Below are 18977 nucleotides of genomic sequence, written 5' to 3' on the forward strand. Positions count from 1 at the left end.
TCAGGGTTTAAACTGGTCAGTGGCGCACCCGTGTTTTCTGCTGCCAAAATAGAAACATAAAATTATTCCAAAAGTTTGGAGAAAACTATTCCTTTTAGCCATGTGTGCATTACTGACTCTCCCTATACTAAACTTCTACAGGTCTGACTGGGCTAAAAAACATTGGCAACACCTGCTACATGAATGCTGCCCTACAGGCCCTCTCCAACTGGTAAGTTAATATCTAAAGCCCACAGTACTGCTATTTGAAAAGTCACGGTTTTAGAGTACTGAAGTTTAATGTGTAATATGTTATATGTAAATGTAAAATTACAATTTCTTATCAGGTCAGGTTTTTACCCATTTCCTGTACAGTGTGTCTGTTCTAGAATCCTCTTCTAGAAGCACATTTCTGAGCACAGCCTGGACAGAACAGCTAATTAGTTTGGATATCCGTATCTTGGTATCCTGGGATAGCTACGCTCCTCCTTACTCAGCAGGTACGACTGAGCCTCTCGCTGAGAGCTGGAAGCAGAAGCAAGAAAACGACTCCATTACAAACTCGGCTTTTAGATGTAATCAGCCTGACTCTGCCTCATTCAGGCGTTTTTTTTTTTTTTTGTGTGGAGATTAGCATTAGCTTGATTAAAATGCAAACTGGTAATGTAGCTGTGAGCACAGAACACGCTTACAAGCTCTGCAGCGTTTTTTAGGACGTTTGTAGTAAAAGCCTGGCTGGAAAAAAACAGAGCTGGAAAAAATGGAACTGGGTCAGAATTTGCAATCCTAAAAAACCCTGTTAATTACTGCAGAAAAATTAGTTATAATGTGTGTGTGTCTGTGCCTGTGTCTGTGTCTGTCTTGGAGATGTTTTTTTTTCTGGGTATATCAGCTTTTTTTGCTCTTTTCTCTCCATATTTTGAGTCTTATTTTTTAGAATGTTCCCATTGGAGGTTAGCTGGTCTGTTCAGGCTGGGTCCAATAATGTGGTTCTGGTGGCTAACTTTGGACACACTTTACAGAACAGCTGTGAACATTCTGTTCAGTTTATTTGTTATAAATTGTAGCTTTCGCATGCACTAAATATATGTTGTTGCTGTCACACAAAAACCTTGCATTTCTAAAAAGCCAACTTTACAGGAGAAGGAAAAATACGTCTTAGCTTTGAATGGAAGGCAGTGTTAAAAAGACTTTCCAGGTCGTTTGGAGCATCTCTATTGGTCCATTTATCAAGTATATTTTTCGGACTATAAGGTGCACCATATTATAAAACAGTGAGCATCTATTTTCTAGTCTATTTTCATACATAAGGCTAACCAGGTGCATTTTAAGCAACACTAGTAAGGAACATGGGTGTCGCCATGTTTTCCTTCTTATTCAGCAAAGTCAACGAGCGCTGGATGTTAAGCTAAACAGATTTCTTTCCTGGAAACTGTTTATTTAGGAGTATAAATCTCTTCCATTTATTTACAGTAAGCTTAGAATGCCCATATTTTTTAAGCGTGATTAGTCGCAGCGCTAGACTTTATCACTTTTTAATAGGTTTAACATTGGCTGCACATTGTGCTATATATTATTATTATTTTTTTTTTTTGGTATAATGCTAAATTTGGGTTATTTGCTCTCCAGATTTAGCTTTACCTTTACTTTTATCTCTATCTTTAGCTCTTTAGCTTTCCAGGTTTAGTTCTTCTGCCTTAAAAAAAGCACTTGGGGCCACAGTACCCTTGTGATTGGTCAGGGTAATGCTGATGTAAATCAGACTTAGTTTTAGGCCGTCTCATTCAGCATTGACCGGAAAGACATAATAGATGCTCTCTGCTCTCTCGGAGCTCTAGCAGCTGATGGCAAGCTGCATAACCGGGATTCGAACCACTCAATGCCCAGAATAGCGTAATTTAATATTTTATCCAATTCTCTCTCTCTCTCTCTCTCTCTCTCTCTCTCAGTCCTCCCCTGACGCAGTTCTTCCTGGAGTGTAATGGTCTGGTCCGGACGGATAAGAAGCCGGCTCTGTGTAAAAGCTATCAGAAACTGATCACAGACCTGTGGCACAAAAACAGGTGCATTCACTTTGCTTTTTTTTTTTATCCACATTTTTTTTTTCATAGACACAAACAAAAACTCTGGGGTTGTTAATTTGCGAACTGTTTTTTTTTTTTTTTTTTTTTTTTTTTTTTTGTGTTTTGCAGGCCTTCCTTTGTCGTCCCCACAAATCTGTTCCAGGGCATCAAAGCTGTCAATCCCATGTTTCGCGGATACTCCCAGCAGGTATTGTATCTAGTTTTAATGTATTATGTTTATTGCGTTTTAAAGGGCCAGACATTTAAACACCATAACACAGGGGTTACAATTCAATATGTAGGAGTGCAACATTGCTATCTGCCGTTTAGAATTAAACACAATAAATAATATACAGAAAATAAATTATTATTATTATTTTAAATTTTAGTACTAAAGATACAGCACAGAATAGCAAATAATTTACTATTAATTGATATTAATTTTGTATATTGAATCAATGCAGATTAATTGTAAGCAATCACTTTAACAGAAGCAGTGATGTGCTAAAGATGAAGAGTAAATGACAAAAAAGTGTATCTTAATGTAAAACACTGGTGCATTTGTTCCAAAAACTTCAGCCAATCAGAGATCTCTATTGGCAGTTCCTACAATCATCACACAGTTTATTACATGTTGTGATCAGTGCCACTTTTTAATATTGGCCTGGTAGCTAGCTTTCTATCTATCAGTTCATGAAATGTCAATTATTTAGGCTTATAATGTAATAAGGGATCATGACAAGATATCTTGACATGATTTTCTTAACAAACAAGCCTTATTTTGTGAATTACACCTAGGATATTATTTGTGACCCATATTCACAAAGCTTCTTAATGTAATAGTGCTGATCTGGGATAAGATTCCTTTCTTATTTAAGTTGGCTAGCTACCATGTCCTTACTGAAAGGAACAGATCCAAGATCAGAACTGAAAATGCAAAGAACAGAAGATACATTGGTCTTTTTATTGTACATTTCAGAATAATCCATTTATTCATATTTTTGAGGTTTAGAGTATACCTCTTCTTCAAATATACTGTTGCAAAAGGATTTTTAATACAGCAACTCCAAAGAAGTTGCTAATTTAAATATAGAGAAAATATATAATGTGATATATAAAGTGATCAGCAAATAAAAAAAAAGAATAAAAAGCATTATTTTGGGTCTTCAGAACCAGTCCATTTCAGTACTTCTAAAGAAGTAGAAGTAGCTGTTGATCTATATAGTGTTCTGCTGGTGTAACAGGGCCTTGAGTCAGTCTTACTTATTCTATCTACAGAAGGTACTTCAAGAGGGAATTATTAATGCAAGGCACACACACACACACACACACACTAACACACACTTTATTCAGATCACATCCTCTTCACCTGGGCTGACTTCTGAGTTTCAGAGGGATTAGTTCCAAGAGAAGTTCTTTCTTTTGTGAGCCAGCTTGTCCTTCTCTTTTTTTTTTCAGGCCACAGTGCCCTCATAGTCGCGCCATAAACCCACACAGGCTATGGGTTCATTTGTCACGGCTGGCCAGAGAGGAAGAGCCATTTTTAGAATTAGCATTAGCATGCGTGGGCCGTCGCCGGCCGGGACCAGAATGGAACTGTGTAAAGGCTCTAGCAGCAGTAATCTCTTTTACAGAGTCACATTCATGGAGACTGGAGAATGAGAGAGAGTGGGGGAAAGTGTTATATATATGTGTGTGTATTAAGCTGCAGTGTATTGGCTCATAGGCACGCAGGGTTTTATGTCTGCTATGTAACAAAAAGAATTTTAAAGACTGTGAGAGCCATTCCAAAACCTTCAGTTTGTGCATATCCAGGTATTTCATTTTGATTTTGATATATACAGCTCTGAACAAAACTAAGAGACCACTTAACGATGATGTTTTTCCTTGATTTTACCAATTAAAACCTCTGGAATATAATCAAGAGGAAGATGGATGATCACAAGCCATCAAACCACCAAACTGAACTGCTTGAATTTTTGCACCAGGAGTAAAGCAGCATAAAGTTATCCAAAAGCAGTGTGTAAGACTGGTGGAGGAGAACATGATGCCAAGATGCATGAAAAAAAACTGTGATTAAAACTAAGGTTATTCCACCAAATATTGATTTCTGAACTCTTAAAGCTTTATGAATATGAACTTGTTTTCTTTGCATTATTTGAGGTCTGAAAACTCTCAAATTGGCTCCAATAATCCAGCCAATACTTCAGACACCTGTGCTAACTGTCCACCCTTAAGAAAGCATGGCCAGTTATGCAGAGGCAGCACATCTCTAAACATGATACATCCACCCCCATGCTTCACAGATGGCAAGATGTTTTATTATTTCTCTAAACGTAGCTTTTGCCATATTTATATAGTATCTTAACTTAAACTTGGGTTAACCATGTGCCTAATCCCTGCTATGTTGTGTGCTCTCTCTTCCTCAGGACTCTCAGGAGTTCCTCCGATGTCTGATGGATCAGCTGCATGAGGAGCTGAAGGAGCCAGTAGTGGAGCCCGAGGACCAAAGTCCAACAGTGAGCGTGGACGACAGCCCGGACGAAGACGAACGCAGTCGCTCAGAAAGCGATTTCCAGTCCTGCGAGTCTTGCAGCGCCGACAGCGAGGGTCCCCGAGCTCCAGAGGAACCGGATGAGGCAGAGATGTTGATTCCGGACGAGGAGAAGGCTAACAGAGAGTGGCAGAAAGAAAAGAACCTCATTAACAATCTGTACCGTGCTGGATCCCACGGTGACCTGGACAAGGACGTTGACACAACTAATGAAAGCAGGACCATAATTAGCAGCCAGGGGGCCATCAAGCAGGGCAAGACTGCAGGTAAGTGTAGACAGATGTTGTGGATGACCATAGGTAGACCTGTTTAGTAGCCTGACTGCCTGCGGGAAGAAACTGTGCATGAATCTGGATTACTTGCTAAAGGTAATAGGTCCAGGTAGGAGACCCAAATTATAGATGCAGCCCTTTGGGGTCCTGACCTCTGTCGAACAGGGGTGAAAGTAGAATAATAATAATAATAAAGATCGAAGAGAAAGAAATACAGGACTTCAGGTAGTAATTCTAGAACTTCCAAGTGCTCCTATGTCCTCAGTGGAGCTAAAAAAAAAAAAAAAGGTTAACGAGAACAGAGAGAACAAATGCAGAAAAGAGTTGGTCAAAATGTTAGGATTGATTATTATTGAGAAAGAGAAAGCTAGGGGAAGGGAATTGGTACTTTTCCAGTTGCCTCTCTGTCATTTATTCACTTAACAAAAGTTGACTGATGGCGCTCTGATGGTTGGCAAGGAGTGTTAATGACCTCAGTTTAAAAAAAGTCCAGTCTGCTAGTGTTAATGACTGAGAAACCTGAGCTAGGAATGGTTTCCATATCAGAGATGCTGGAGGATGCTTTTGTTGAAGCAATTGCCTGCCCACTAGGGGTGGGCGATATGGCTCTAAAATAATATCACAATATTTCAGGGTATTTTTGCGATAACGATATACTTGGCGATATAGGAAAACAGAAACATAATTAATTAATTTCAGGAATATAGTATAATAGTATAACAGCATAATCATAATGTGGCAAAATAAATAATATAGCATAAAATAATATAATGCAGCAAATAATATTGCAGAAAATTTAGTGCATGTATATAAACTGCAAACTAAAACAATTATACAATAAATACACTTAAAGCTTCACAGTAAATAATAGACCACTTTTAAGACAGAACAGCCCTATTATCATGATATGGATTTTTAATATCACAATATTTCTGTATCACGATATATTGTATACGATAAAATATTGCCCACCCCTACTGTCCACTTCACACTTCCCAGGAATTTGCGTGAGGTTCTTGTGTCCCTCTGAATCTCTTATGTCTCGCTTACATTCATAGAGAGTTTATAAGAATGCAGGCTGATTCACCTCCTTACTGAAGGTTGTCTCTTCAATGTTGTTGGAAAGGAGCCTCATAACTAATGGCCTTATAACTGTCAATGTCATTAGCAGACTTAACAATGGGATTGTTGTGATGCCTGGCAACATAGTCTGTCTGCAGCCCATTACTCAAAGTCTAAAGCCCTGTTGCAAGGTGCCAACAATGTTTCTCCCCTGTTCTTCCAGATTCCAACCCTGAGATCCAGGTCAGCAACAATGCCCGTCCCCAGAGCCCGAGTGCCAACGAGGTAATCGCTCTCAAACTGTCCAGCAGTCCCCCAAAATCCACCCCCATGTGGCCTAGCTTGAGCTCAGCTCACAAGAAAGGTAACTTCTCACAATGCACGTCAACCCAAAAGAAATGCCATGTCCTTTAAAGAGCCACTAAACACTAAGTCATGTATTTTTTTCAGAGCTGAAATGTGTTTCTTTGAAATAATAAAACCATACCAGTCCTGCTAAAATGTATAACTGTGCTGAAGGCTAGCATGATGTTGCTGTGTACTTTGGTACACAGACACATCACAATATGCAGATATAATAAAATTATATCACAATATTTCATGGTATTTTCACAATAACAATACTTTTATGACAAATGAATTAAATTTGACTAAATGGTGAATTAAAAAATATGTATATTTCAAGAATACACTTCTGCAACAAAATGAAAATTATTGCATATGATATGATATGGCACACCCCTAACTGAAATATAAAAAAATACAATAATTTTATCCGATTTGTAACAGAAGTCAATGATCCAGAATGTGATGATACTAATAATAATGCACACCAAATATCTCCATATATCCAGGATTAAAGTAAAATAAATGAAACTGGACAGATATAACCTCTCTCTCTAGAAGATACTTAATGGGAATGAGAACCGTGTGAAGTACACTCTCAGCCAATCAACTCTCTTTTCTGCCTTGCCTCTAAACCCATACATCACCCAGTTTATGTTCTCCTGTCTGTTTCTCTCAGTGACCTCGTTTGCACCTCCAAAGAGCAAGCGCCAGAGGAAGCATCGCAGCGTCATCTCTGACGTGTTTGACGGCACCATCGTCAGTTCCGTGCAGTGCCTGACCTGCGACAGGGTGAGAGGACCATTTATCCAATTCCATCATTCCAACATCATAGATCTGCTTTTTACAGATGCTCTAGCAACAGCTAAGCATTAGGGATGTAACATTTTCAGTGTCCTGATGTTGTTAGCTGAATACATTTTTTTTTGAAGCCTATTGAGTCTGTAATATGAACCCAGATTGATCTTTTCTGTCCTTCTCAGGTGTCTGTGACCCTGGAGAACTTTCAGGACATCTCACTGCCCATCCCAGGGAAAGAGGACCTGGCCAAGCTGCACTCAGCTTCCCATCAGACTGCCCTGGTGAAGGCGGGGTCCTGTGGCGAGGCCTACGCCCCTCAGGGCTGGATTGCCTTCGTCATGGAGTACATTAAGAGGTAATTACATGCAGGTCACACTTTACTAAAATTCCACCCATTGACCACTTTAAAAGAAACACCTACATGCTTGGAGTCTTTTTCATTTCTTAGCTTAAGTCCTTATAGACTGGCTAGCAGAAATTAGCATTACTGCCGCAGAGGTAACTGAACTTGAACAGAACATTTCTAATGCTGCCGCTCTCCTCTCTTTTTGTGCCCTCTTTAGCTGGTTCTGGGGTCCTGTGGTCACCCTTCAGGACTGTTTGGCTGCCTTCTTTGCACGAGACGAGCTGAAGGGTAAGTAAACAACCTCTCTATGCCCTGGAATGAAAAATGTAGATGCAATGACAGAATTTGCTATGTGTGTGTTTGTGTGTGTGTGTCAGTCTGAAATCTAACCTCAGCTTGGTCTTTGCTTCTCCAGGGGATAACATGTACAGCTGTGAAAAGTGCAAGAAGTGAGTACCAACGTTTTTACTGGTATATGCTTAAGGAAATGAAGGAGATCCAGATTTTTCAGTAATAATTCTGTAAAAAAAATACATTATACTCAATTTTCTACTAACTAGCTGTAGTTAAAAAGGCATTATTGAAATATAAAAAAATGAAAATGGTTCTTTTTCAATATAAGAACATTTCCGGAGCTAAATAGCATCAAACGTTGGTCTGTGAGAATAGAGGAGACCCTTTTGGTGCTACATATCAATTAAAGGGGTAGTGGATCTTGTTTCGGGACTGTTAGGGACCAACCTCCGATAATATAGGGCATCTTAATGTTTTTTTTGGCTTGTGTAATTAGTAAAACATGCTTTTTGTGGTGCTTAAAAGAAAACTGACTTCTAGTGGAACATATTTTAGTTCTAAATAGCACTATAATTGGTAATAAGACAGTAATTAAGTCTCTTTGTTATTGTATAGCACCAAAGGTGCTCGTGTATGGTGCTGGTGGTTTTCTTGAGGTGCTGAAATGACTCCTATATAAATTTAACAGCTGTTGTCTTGTTTTGTTTTTCCAGATTACGAAACGGAGTGAAGTTCTGCAAAGTCCAGAGTTTGCCAGAGGTAAGTTCTGCCCAAATCTCTGTTTCTCTGAGGTTTCAGCTCGGTTTTATGTTATTCTCTCGCTGTAAGTCTTATTCAGGACACATTTAGCTACATAGATATTCTGGATGACCTTAAAAAGTCTCAAAAATGTCTGAAATTTGGTCATTATGATCATTAAAGGTCTTATATTAGCTCCAAATGGGCTTTGTGGAAGAAAAGGCTTCACTGTGCCTCCATTAGCGATGCGTTTTAATGCACCCATTAGTGGAAGGGCATTGACAGAAACATAGTTCATTTAAAATCCTTTTATCTTTACTTTTATCTTTTTTTTGGTGGTGATTATAAATGGAGAATGGAGAATAAATGGAGCAGGGCAGCATTTGCTACGTTTTTGTTCTTGCAGCAGTAAGTTGATTGAATTTTAAAGTAGTAGTTTGGTGAGACCTCAAATAAACGTCAAACCAATCAGTCAATCAACTAAGATGGTAGTTTTGATAGGTTTGCTATATGTGCTTCGTGTGCTTCTGTAGACTAGAGTGGAGATGCTAGGCTAATGTTGCTAACAGACTCTAGAATAGACTCTTAGAAAAGTCTTAATTATCTTAATTATTGCTCCATTAAAGTGTGCTATATTTGACAGCATCTTTTACTCCTGTGCTTTTGTTCCAGATCTTGTGCATTCACCTGAAGCGCTTCCGACACGAGCTGATGTTCTCCACTAAGATCAGCACTCACGTCTCCTTCCCACTGGACGGTCTGGACCTGCAGCCTTTCCTGGCCAAGGACAGCTCGGCCCAGATCACCACCTACGACCTGTTGTCCGTCATCTGCCACCATGGCACGGCCAGCAGTGAGTATTTATTTCCTTTAATTTACCCCAAAATCATCAGTGCTCCTTATAATCTGGTGTGCATTTTGTATGAAGTTTACCAGTCAGGTATTATAAAGAGCAGTAAAGCCACTCCACTTAAGTACAGCGTGCTAAGGGTGAGTTTTAGTGAAGTTTCTCCTGCACTAAGACTGGGTGCAGCAGCATTAGCATTAGCTGCTAACCGCACGGCTGGCTCTTCCACCATTCAGAGGTGTATTGGACTGTATATTGGACTGTTGTCTGCATGTTTGCCGTTTTAAAACAAGTTACGTGAGACGAACCGCTAGCTGATTTTACATTTACATCCTGCTAGCGCTTCACTTAGCGGCTAATGCTAAAGATGCTGCACCCAGCCTTAGTGATGGAGAAACTTCACTGAAAACTCACCCTTAGACAAAATATTGGAAATCTAAGCTTACTGTTAATAAACAGAAGCACTTTACTCACCCAAATAAACGTGTAGATTAACATCCAGAGCTTGTTTGGCTTTTTTTTTGAATTACAGTTTTGTTTATTTAGGCTCTTCCCCCAGCTTCCCCATTAGAAGGGAAACATGGAGACAACCTTGCTCACTTCGATGTAGGCATCCTTACTAGTGTTGCTTAAGGTGCCTTATACTTAGTCCAAAAAATACTAAGTAAATAATAAGTATCCTTATAGCATTAGCAAACATGAATGGTTTCTAATTTGATGGTTTCTGTGTGCAGGCGGCCACTACATTGCCTACTGCCGGAATGATCTGAACCAGCTGTGGTATGAATTTGATGACCAGAGCGTGACTGAGGTCTCGGAGTCCTGCGTTCAGAACGCTGAAGCCTACGTGCTCTTCTACAAGTAAGACCCACAAAAAATATTTTTATATTAAAGGTGTTTATCATAGTCTGTAACTTTTGAGCATTTGGTAAGAATGTGTAATGTTGCATCATGCATGTGAAAAAGTACTTTTAAAACGTGCATTGTGGTGCAGTCTCCTTTTAGAGCAAATTAATCTGGTGATTTTAGCACAGACTCGTTCTCTCACTGATATTCTCTTTGGTATTTTGTCATCTTAAGTTTTAATGCTGTGTTTCTTGAGTGCAAGTACAAGGAGTTGGTCATGCTAATATCTCTATACTCACAGTAGCTTATGTATGAGTGCTGTTAACAGTTTGAGGGTTGTTCTGGTAACTAGAAAAAACTGTGCGAATGATATATAAGGTATGGCCTGTAGGGGGAGCCCAGGAGAAAAACTGTCAATTCTCTGGTCCTCCCTGTCTGTTATTCCAACCCATTTTACCTATGTTTTAACAGTGAAATGGCTTATGATACTACCACCACCATGCTTAAAAGTAATTACAGTAGTCTTAGTCTTAAATGCCTCAACTTTAGCAACTGTGTGTTTTGACTGTGTTTGCACTTTTATGTATTACATATTCAATTTTTTTAATGCAGGACCCTTTATGCAGCCATTTAATTTATGATGATTTATGATATTTAATAAAAATAACTATTAAATGGGTGTTTCCATTAAGACTAACCTCCCCATCTCAGCCTTATTTAATTTAGTATAGTGCTCAATGCATCAAAATCATATTTTCTTCACAATAGATTTTATTCATCTATGTCTATTAGATTAAATCAGAGAACTTGGCATTACCAGTGACTGTATTATATAATGCTGTTAGATGGTGTGTGAAGTTTTTTACTCAGAATGGCAAACTGCAGGCTGACAAATGTGCTTTTGTGTAGAGCAGTGACTCACAACCACTGTTGATTGCAGCTAATAATTAGTAGAAATACAAAAAAGAAAATACTGTGGCCATGCTCTCTATGATTGCTGGTTTCTCAAGGACGGCTAATGGCCCAGCTGTTGCTGGAAGGATAATACTCAAGGTTGTAATTACAGCAGTGAACCTGAAACTCCAAATCTGCCTATTTACTAACCCTGGCCAGCAGTGGGGAGTTCAGTCCTTTATCTGGGAATGCATTTCAGGGTCACGCTGTTGGTTAAAAAGCTCTGTATAGTACTGAAACAGGAATCTTTCATTCATAATAGAAATGAAATCCCTTTTTGGAGCTATCTACTAAATAGAGCTGTACAGTATTGGGGACAAATTGACAATACATGATATTTATTGCAGATTTACAGAAGCCAGAAGAAATATAATGATATTTATAATTCACTTTGTTTCATCAAGATTTAAGTAACATTAATTAAATTGAGCAGCTCTAATCTATCTTGAGTAGATATGTCATGGGAAATGAGAACAGTGGAGAATTAGCTGTGTCCAATATTGTCAAAAAATGTGGTTTGTTTCTTAAACTGTTGGATATCACAATATTTATCTAATCGTCATTTTCTAAACTTTTTTTTTCTTTTTTAACAGGTTGCATTTGTTACTGTTTAGGACAGTTTCCGACTAATATATGCAAGTTAGCCAAACTGTTAGCCAAGTTAGCCAAGCTAGCTAAACTGCTGTATGCTCATTAAGTGAAATAAAAAGCAACATATTGTAAACTGGCTGTTTTTTCTGCTTAGTGTCCATACTTGAACTACACGAACTTATTGCTTGTGGTCTGCATTAGCCTCTTAACTCAAATTCCATTCCCCAAATGTCCCTCTTGTGTGATTGACTACATTTGACATGTTTGTTTAAAATCCTGTATTTTTGCTTTTTCACTTCAGATGCTGCTTCTGTATCTCTCAGCTTGTCAAGAAATGCATGTGTAAAGCTGTACATTTACAGAAGTTGTGTAAAAGTGACTTAAGCTTCCTGTCTGTAGGGGGAGCTCTAGAGCCCTCACATGATACGTCTTGAAGATATGCAAGCGTGTTAAATTTTCTGACCCTGTATTTTATTTTATTTTTTTGCCACAGGAAGAGCAACGAGGATGCTCAGAAGGAGAGGCGGAGGGTGACGGCGCTGCTCAACATGATGGAGCCCAGCCTGTTGCAGTTCTACATCTCGCGCCAGTGGCTCAACAAGTTCAGGACTTTCGCAGAGCCTGGTCCCATCTCCAACCACGACTTCCTGTGTGCTCATGGAGGTGAGGGAGAAGGTTGTAGAATATGTATGTGTAGGGTGTAGGCAGAGTGGTCCAGTGGGCTAAAATGCTGCCACTATGATCGGGAGATTGCTGGTTTTGAATCCCGGTCATGCAACTTGCCTTCAGCTGCTGGATTCATGAGAGAGCAAAATTGGTCTTGCTCTTTCTGGCGCTCTTTCAGCTCATCACTCCTAGGGTGATGTGGATCAGCACAAGGCGTCTGTGAGCTGATGTATCAGAACCGAGTCGCTTCATGAAACTTAAGAATTTGAAAACTTGAAAATTGTGGTCAAGCTGTGATTAGGACAAAATCCAGAAGGCCTGTAATAGCTATGAATATGTTCTGATTAATAAGTGAAATATATATATATATATATATATATATATATATATATATATATATATATATATATATATATATATATATATATATAATATTTGTTCAGCCCTGCTGAGTGTCCAAGTATTGGAGTATTCCCGGTTTCCCTGGCTACAACCCTAACCTTGACTTTAGCCGAGCCATTCACAGTTCCACATTGCAGAACGTCGCTTTCTGCCAACTGTGTGAGGGCCAGGAGGGCAAGGCCTATTCGCTTCCTCTCTGCTGATTGTGTTTACTTTCCATCTCTTCCTCTTTTCTTGTCGAGGCAGCTGAGCAGTGATTGCAGAAGGCGGTGCGTCTTTTAAAGGACGTTTCAGTGGCTTTCAGCTCCGCCTGCTCTGAATCCTACAGGGATTTGAGTCTGAGATAAAAAAGAGGAAAAGAGGCTAACAGCTAGAGCATGACCGTACATGCATGTCTTAGTTCTTTTAGGCCTCGAGTTCTTAGTCTATTTTGTTTCATACCCAGTTATACACAGTACAAATAGCAGTGAAATACTTTGACATTTGATTGGGCACATCAAATAATAAGATAATAGAGGAAAGAATACATAAAATATATAATAATGAATGAGTAAATGACGTTGTATTTATGTACAATGCTAACCACCAAGCCACTTTGCTGTACAAAATCTAAAAAAAAAAACGACATATATGGAACTTGTCGAAGCATATTTTACTCTGTACCTACACAGGTGTACCACCACATAAGGCTGCATACATCGATGATCTTGTTTTAATGCTCCCGCAAAACGTCTGGGACCACCTGTACAGCAAGTAAGTCCAAATATCTGGTTGTGGATGTTGGTGTGTTTGGCTGGAGGGAGGTCTAACCGTTGGTTCTCTGCTTTAGGTATGGAGGAGGCCCTGCTGTTAACCACTTGTACGTCTGCCACACCTGTCAGACGGAGATCGAGAAGCTGGAGAAGCGGCGGAAGAACGAGCTGGACATGTTCGTCCGGGTAACTGGAGTTTTACAGTCAAAATAAATAAAGCAAATGCAGAATTCAATTCAATGCAAACTTTATATCACCCATAATATACATTCTATTATCAAAAGTATATGCTGGCCCATCTTAATTATTGAACTCTCAGGTTCAATCACTTCCATGTCGACAGCTGTATATACCTCATCACTAGTGATGCCACAGCACAAGGAGTTGCGTGTGAACATGTGAAGTCAGACTCCGCCTATTTTTGAACTGCTGCTTATGCAGCATTGCCGAGTAGCATCACAGTGCTATACATCAGCTCACAGACGCCGCATGCTGATCCACTAGGTGTGATGTGGGGAGGGGGAGGCCGTTTGTGCTCTCTCAGGGCTCTGCCAGCGGATGTCAAGCTGCATAACCAGGTTTCGAACATGCAAGCTTCTGATCATAGTGGCTGCGATTTAGCTTGCTGAACCACTTGGCACCTCCAGTTATTATACTCCAGTCTTTTTATATATCCAACGAACACAGTAAGACCTTTTCCCGTAATAGTAATCCTTACCCGTGTAAAAAGGGGTTGTGACTTTTCCTTGGGTTTCTTCCTCCAGCTTTAGGAGCGCTTTTTATTATCACTGTCACCTTTAGCTTGATTAGTGGGAGTTTTATATTTCATGTTTTTAGGTGTTTAATCCTTTGTGACATCAGTTATACAAATGGTATACTGTACAAATGTGTGGTGCTGAGTGTTTTCTAAGAATTGGTGTGATTGCACGAGCTTGTGCACACACACACACACATAAACAAACATTTCCTCCACCCTCAATAACACCATTTTCACAAGCAAAGATCAGAAGCCCGAGTCCCCAAAACTGGGTGTCATTATTAATTCATGAGAACAGATGCACTTTCAGCTACAGCGTCTCAGAGCAGCTGAAGGGAAAAGAGAGCGCAGGCAGAGGAAATGAATTTCTGTCTTTCTTCATTACGCCTTCTTTCAGCTGCTGCGTTCCTTTCTCTCAGGCTGAAAGCTGGGCGTTCTTTACAAGAGCCAGTAAATCTTAGAGGTGTTCTGAGAGACGTGTGCTTTCCTTTTCTCTCCTTCACTGACTGACTCTCCAGCTGACTGACGATTTATTTCTTTGTTTGTGTTTCTCTGTATTGTGTGTAGCTGAATAAGGCCTTCCAGGAGGAGGAGTCTCCGGTGGTTATTTACTGCATCAGCATGCACTGGTTCAGAGAATGGGAGGCTTTTGTCAAAGGCAAAGACAATGGTAAGTAATGAACACGGCAGCACACCTCCCCCCATCAACTGTATCAAAAGCTTATTCTTATAAGCTTATAAAATGCCCTAAATATTTCTTCTACAGGCCAAAACATATGGAGAAAGCAATATTTTACTAATACAGTACATACTTTACAATTACTTTATAGATGCTTCTAGCATCTGAGTCATTTGCACTCTCTATAGTCAGATGCTAATCATCTTCAGCTAAGATTAGCATAGCATTTTGCTAATATAATAATCTAATCACGTTGTTTTTCCAGATCCGCCAGGACCAATTGACAACTCTAAGATCGCTGTGAATAAGAACGGGCACATCACCCTCAAGCAAGGTAATGTTCTTTATCAGAATTTACTTTGTCATTATTATAAAATAATAATAGCATTCGATATTACCACCATTGTAGTTCTCATTCCTAATCAGATTATGCTATGTGTCTAAATGGTTCTATACTGAGTCCTGACTAATCAAAGCACTGTTAGGCTGCTTTAAATGGTCTTTGCCTGGTTACACTGTTCTTCACTATGATACAAAGCATCTTATAGAACCTATTTAAGAATTTATGTCTTCCTTGTATAAAGGAGTTCTTTAAAGGTTTCATCACAAAAAATTAATCAGTATTTAATCAGTTCTTTGGCTAGTTGAAAAGCCTCTTGAAGGTGATATTATGTAGAACCTTGTTTGCATAAAGTTGAAAATCCTCCCACTTGCCTTTTACTTAGTTTATAACCCCGAGCTCAACCTTTTAAACCCTTTAAAACTGATTGTTCTAAAGGTCATGCTGGGAGACCAGTTTCGTTTAAACTTGTTGTTGATACTAAGCTGATTAGTGGTTCTGGACCAGTTCTGTCTTGACAGTCGAGCAGCATGGTAATTTTGATTATGCTGTTAGACCAGCTAAACCATCATACACAAATTAAAACATTGCATATGTTAGTAAAGAGTTAAGATGTTCACAACCAAACTTAATCAGCGTGATCAGCTTCAGCTGCCACGGCATTTATTTCAGCAACAGTAGAGTTTAATGAGCTAATAATTTAAAGGGACCAGATTTGCTTCTTCTTTTCACTCTAAACGTTGGTTTATTTCTCCTCCGCTGCCCCCAACAGGTGCAGATTCAGGCCAGATATCTGAGGAGACCTGGAACTTCCTCCACTCCATCCACGGAGGCGGACCAGTGGTGACAGTGCGGCCCAGCGTCAGCCACCAGGAGGTGGACAGCTCCCAGGCCGAGGAGAAGATCGAAATGGAGACACGCAGTGTGTAGCAGCTTCAACCTGCTGCCCTTTTAACAGGGGACTGGAAAACAATCTGTTATTTTGCACTTGACTCTTTCTTTTCATCTCTAAAGCATTTGAGCAAAAGATCTGACCATGCCTTGTCTCCTCCCTCCTTCACACACACACCTCCTTCACACACACACCTCCACCACAGTCTCCATTCCATATGTGAACCATTCCCTGCTGCAGAGAAGTGGAATATGTCTCAGAATAGGCTTCGTATTTGTATATACAGCACTGTCTGTCCACATTCTATTGGCACTGGTGACTAGGTTAGGCTTTAGAGGAATGGATTGGTGAAAAATCACATTTGCACATGTTCACACTTACCTTAGGTAAGGTAGTTGATCGACCAAGGCAGCTGAGGTTCACAGACTTTGCTTCTTTAGTTTAGCGCTGGAGTTATGAGGCTAACGAACACTGGAAGTCACTAGTCATCCAAATCATCATTACTGATTGCTTTTGTTTTTTAATATTGTATCCATATGTTGGTGAATTGCTTATTGTTGGCACTGATGCAGTGTGCTCAAGCTTAACCCTTATAAAATAAAATTAAATTAAATTAAATAAAATGGTTAGAGCTAGAGCTTGAAAGCTATTGTTGATACAAACAGTGAATGTTAATAGTTATCCAATTAGTTATTACTGCAGATACAGCCTGCACATGTCTGAACTCACTTAAACCATATTAATGTCATCCTTAAAATGGCACAGGCTTGTTAATGTGGTTCAGGATACAGTATGACATACTGTAAATGATAAACATATTAATAACTAGCACGTAGCTAAAGCTAGGAGAAATTCTACATGCCCCACAACCTCACACAATCCCACAGATTATGTTTGCTATTTGTATTACTATTTATATACATGTAAAGTATTTTAAAAAGTTTAAAATGGAATTCAAAAGTAATGGTTCTTTTAAAAAAAGGAACAACAGAAATCACAAACGTTCAGTTTCACAGTGAGGTTTTGTTCATATTTATAGTTCACTTTTTGTCTTATTTCACCCTAAACAACAACACAGACATGTCTACTCAGCAGTTTGCAGTTTGAGTGATTTTTGGATGACTTGGCTTTTAGTGTAAGCTAAAGAAGCAAAACTGCTAAATGTCTTGGTTGATCCACATCAACCATCATTCCACAAAGTGGAAAATGTAAAATTTTACACCAAACCGTTTCTTTAAAGGAGCGACAAGTGAAACTTTCCTCAGACACGTATAGAAAATGTGTGTAAGCTAGAATATCGCTGGAAATATGCATTCCTTTCCTACTTTTTCAATGAAAAGCACTAATCTTTCCTCTGTACAAAAAAAAAGACCCACGGGTTCAGCCAGTAGGCTAGCGAAAATATCGCTTATCGCTCCTTTGAGGTAGATCCTTGAAAAGGCGCCTTTTGGGAGCAAAACAAATGTACCGTTTTTTGTGACCAAATAGAGAATAATCTGTGAGTTGCTTAGCTGAACTTGGTGAAGAATTAAAATGCGTAGTACTGTACTCGTTGTCCGGTTTTAAAAGGAAAATGTCCGTCCTAGGGAGCGGACGTTTCACTGCTCCGCCTGAGATTGTGAAGGGATCCGAAGCGCTAAATAGTCTCAGGAAAGGACTGTGTAATTTTTTTTTTCTGTTTTGCACTGTTTCCGTAGGCCTCCAGCTCTGCATGCTCCAATACTGATGTCCGATTTCTATCTGAATGTACTCGTACTTAATGAACACAGAGTTTCTTGCATTCTATGTTATTTATTCCAGAAGGGGTAACGTGATTTACTATAATGTTTATACTTTTTTTTTTCTTTTTCTTTTTTTTCTTTTTTTATTCAGCGAGCCAAACCTGATATGAAATGCATGCTGGAACGAAAGATATGATCTGTAGGCTGAAACTCCACTTGACTTGCATGTAGATGCAGAGCTGCTCTAGAAGAACAAGGCACACATTTAATTGTATGTATAAAATAAAGAAAAATAGACATGAATCTACTACAACTGATTAAAGATTGAGGCATTAATTTATGTATATAATGGCATGATTTATTTTTTCTTTTTATTATTTTTTTGATGCTCATTGACTGGAATAGAGGACTGACATATCTGTCATTTATGAAAGCTGTATGGGAAGAATGAGTCCTACGTCTGTCACTTTTTGTTTTGGTTGGCCGAAACAAATTAAACCCAAAATTATTCAGTGAACGTGGATTTGTGGTTTCACTTATTTAATTTTTTTCAATTAAATATTCACAATTCTAGTCTGTTTAACTGATCGAATAATGCTACACTTTTAAAAGGCATTTAGGTAATTTTTTCCCATTTAAAACAAGTATCTCTGGTAGTAGATATCTCTGAGTATATGTGGTAGATTTTTAGATTACTACCTAATTTGAACACAAAGTGTCCTTTACACTGTGTCAAAATTTCTTAATAAATGGACCAATAGAAATTATCAAAAATTACTTGAAAATTCTTTTCACATTGACTTCCATTGAAGGTTAAGAAGATGTAGTAACTCCTGTAAAGTTATTGTCCTACATTAAATTAAATTTCTACAATCCATTTCTACAAGTAAATCTTACAGCACTTCATGCTTCCCTCTACTGACAACTTTTATGAAGATGTGGATTTCATTTTCCAGCAGGACTTGGAACACCACCCAGACTTTTCTGAGACACTGATCTTTGGGTTTTTATTTGGCTGTAAGCCACAATCATTAACAATAAAATAAATAAACCAATAAAATAGATCACTCTATATG

The 18977-nt window shown here is 38.9% G+C and overlaps 1 protein-coding gene across 4 annotated transcripts in view; it reads left to right on the plus strand.

Moving 5' to 3' along the window:
- Positions 1-18418, plus strand: part of usp33 (ubiquitin specific peptidase 33) — a 28599-nt gene extending 10181 nt beyond the window's left edge. For all 4 annotated transcript variants that reach the window (XM_022677835.2, XM_022677834.2, XM_022677836.2 and 1 more), the window contains 18 exons: positions 142-211; positions 1929-2042; positions 2172-2250; positions 4472-4862; positions 6154-6294; positions 6955-7067; positions 7259-7431; positions 7640-7710; positions 7838-7871; positions 8430-8475; positions 9127-9307; positions 10036-10162; positions 12186-12355; positions 13432-13513; positions 13590-13698; positions 14837-14939; positions 15214-15282; positions 16061-18418. In XM_022677835.2, coding sequence (XP_022533556.2) covers positions 142-211; positions 1929-2042; positions 2172-2250; positions 4472-4862; positions 6154-6294; positions 6955-7067; positions 7259-7431; positions 7640-7710; positions 7838-7871; positions 8430-8475; positions 9127-9307; positions 10036-10162; positions 12186-12355; positions 13432-13513; positions 13590-13698; positions 14837-14939; positions 15214-15282; positions 16061-16218 — 2231 coding nt within the window. In that variant the 3' untranslated portion in view covers positions 16219-18418. The remainder of the gene's footprint in view (positions 1-141; positions 212-1928; positions 2043-2171; positions 2251-4471; positions 4863-6153; positions 6295-6954; positions 7068-7258; positions 7432-7639; positions 7711-7837; positions 7872-8429; positions 8476-9126; positions 9308-10035; positions 10163-12185; positions 12356-13431; positions 13514-13589; positions 13699-14836; positions 14940-15213; positions 15283-16060) is intronic.
- Positions 18419-18977: the final 559 nt, after the last annotated feature.

Source organism: Astyanax mexicanus, chromosome 8 (assembly GCF_023375975.1).
Source record: "Astyanax mexicanus isolate ESR-SI-001 chromosome 8, AstMex3_surface, whole genome shotgun sequence".
Taxonomy (NCBI): domain Eukaryota; kingdom Metazoa; phylum Chordata; class Actinopteri; order Characiformes; family Acestrorhamphidae; genus Astyanax; species Astyanax mexicanus.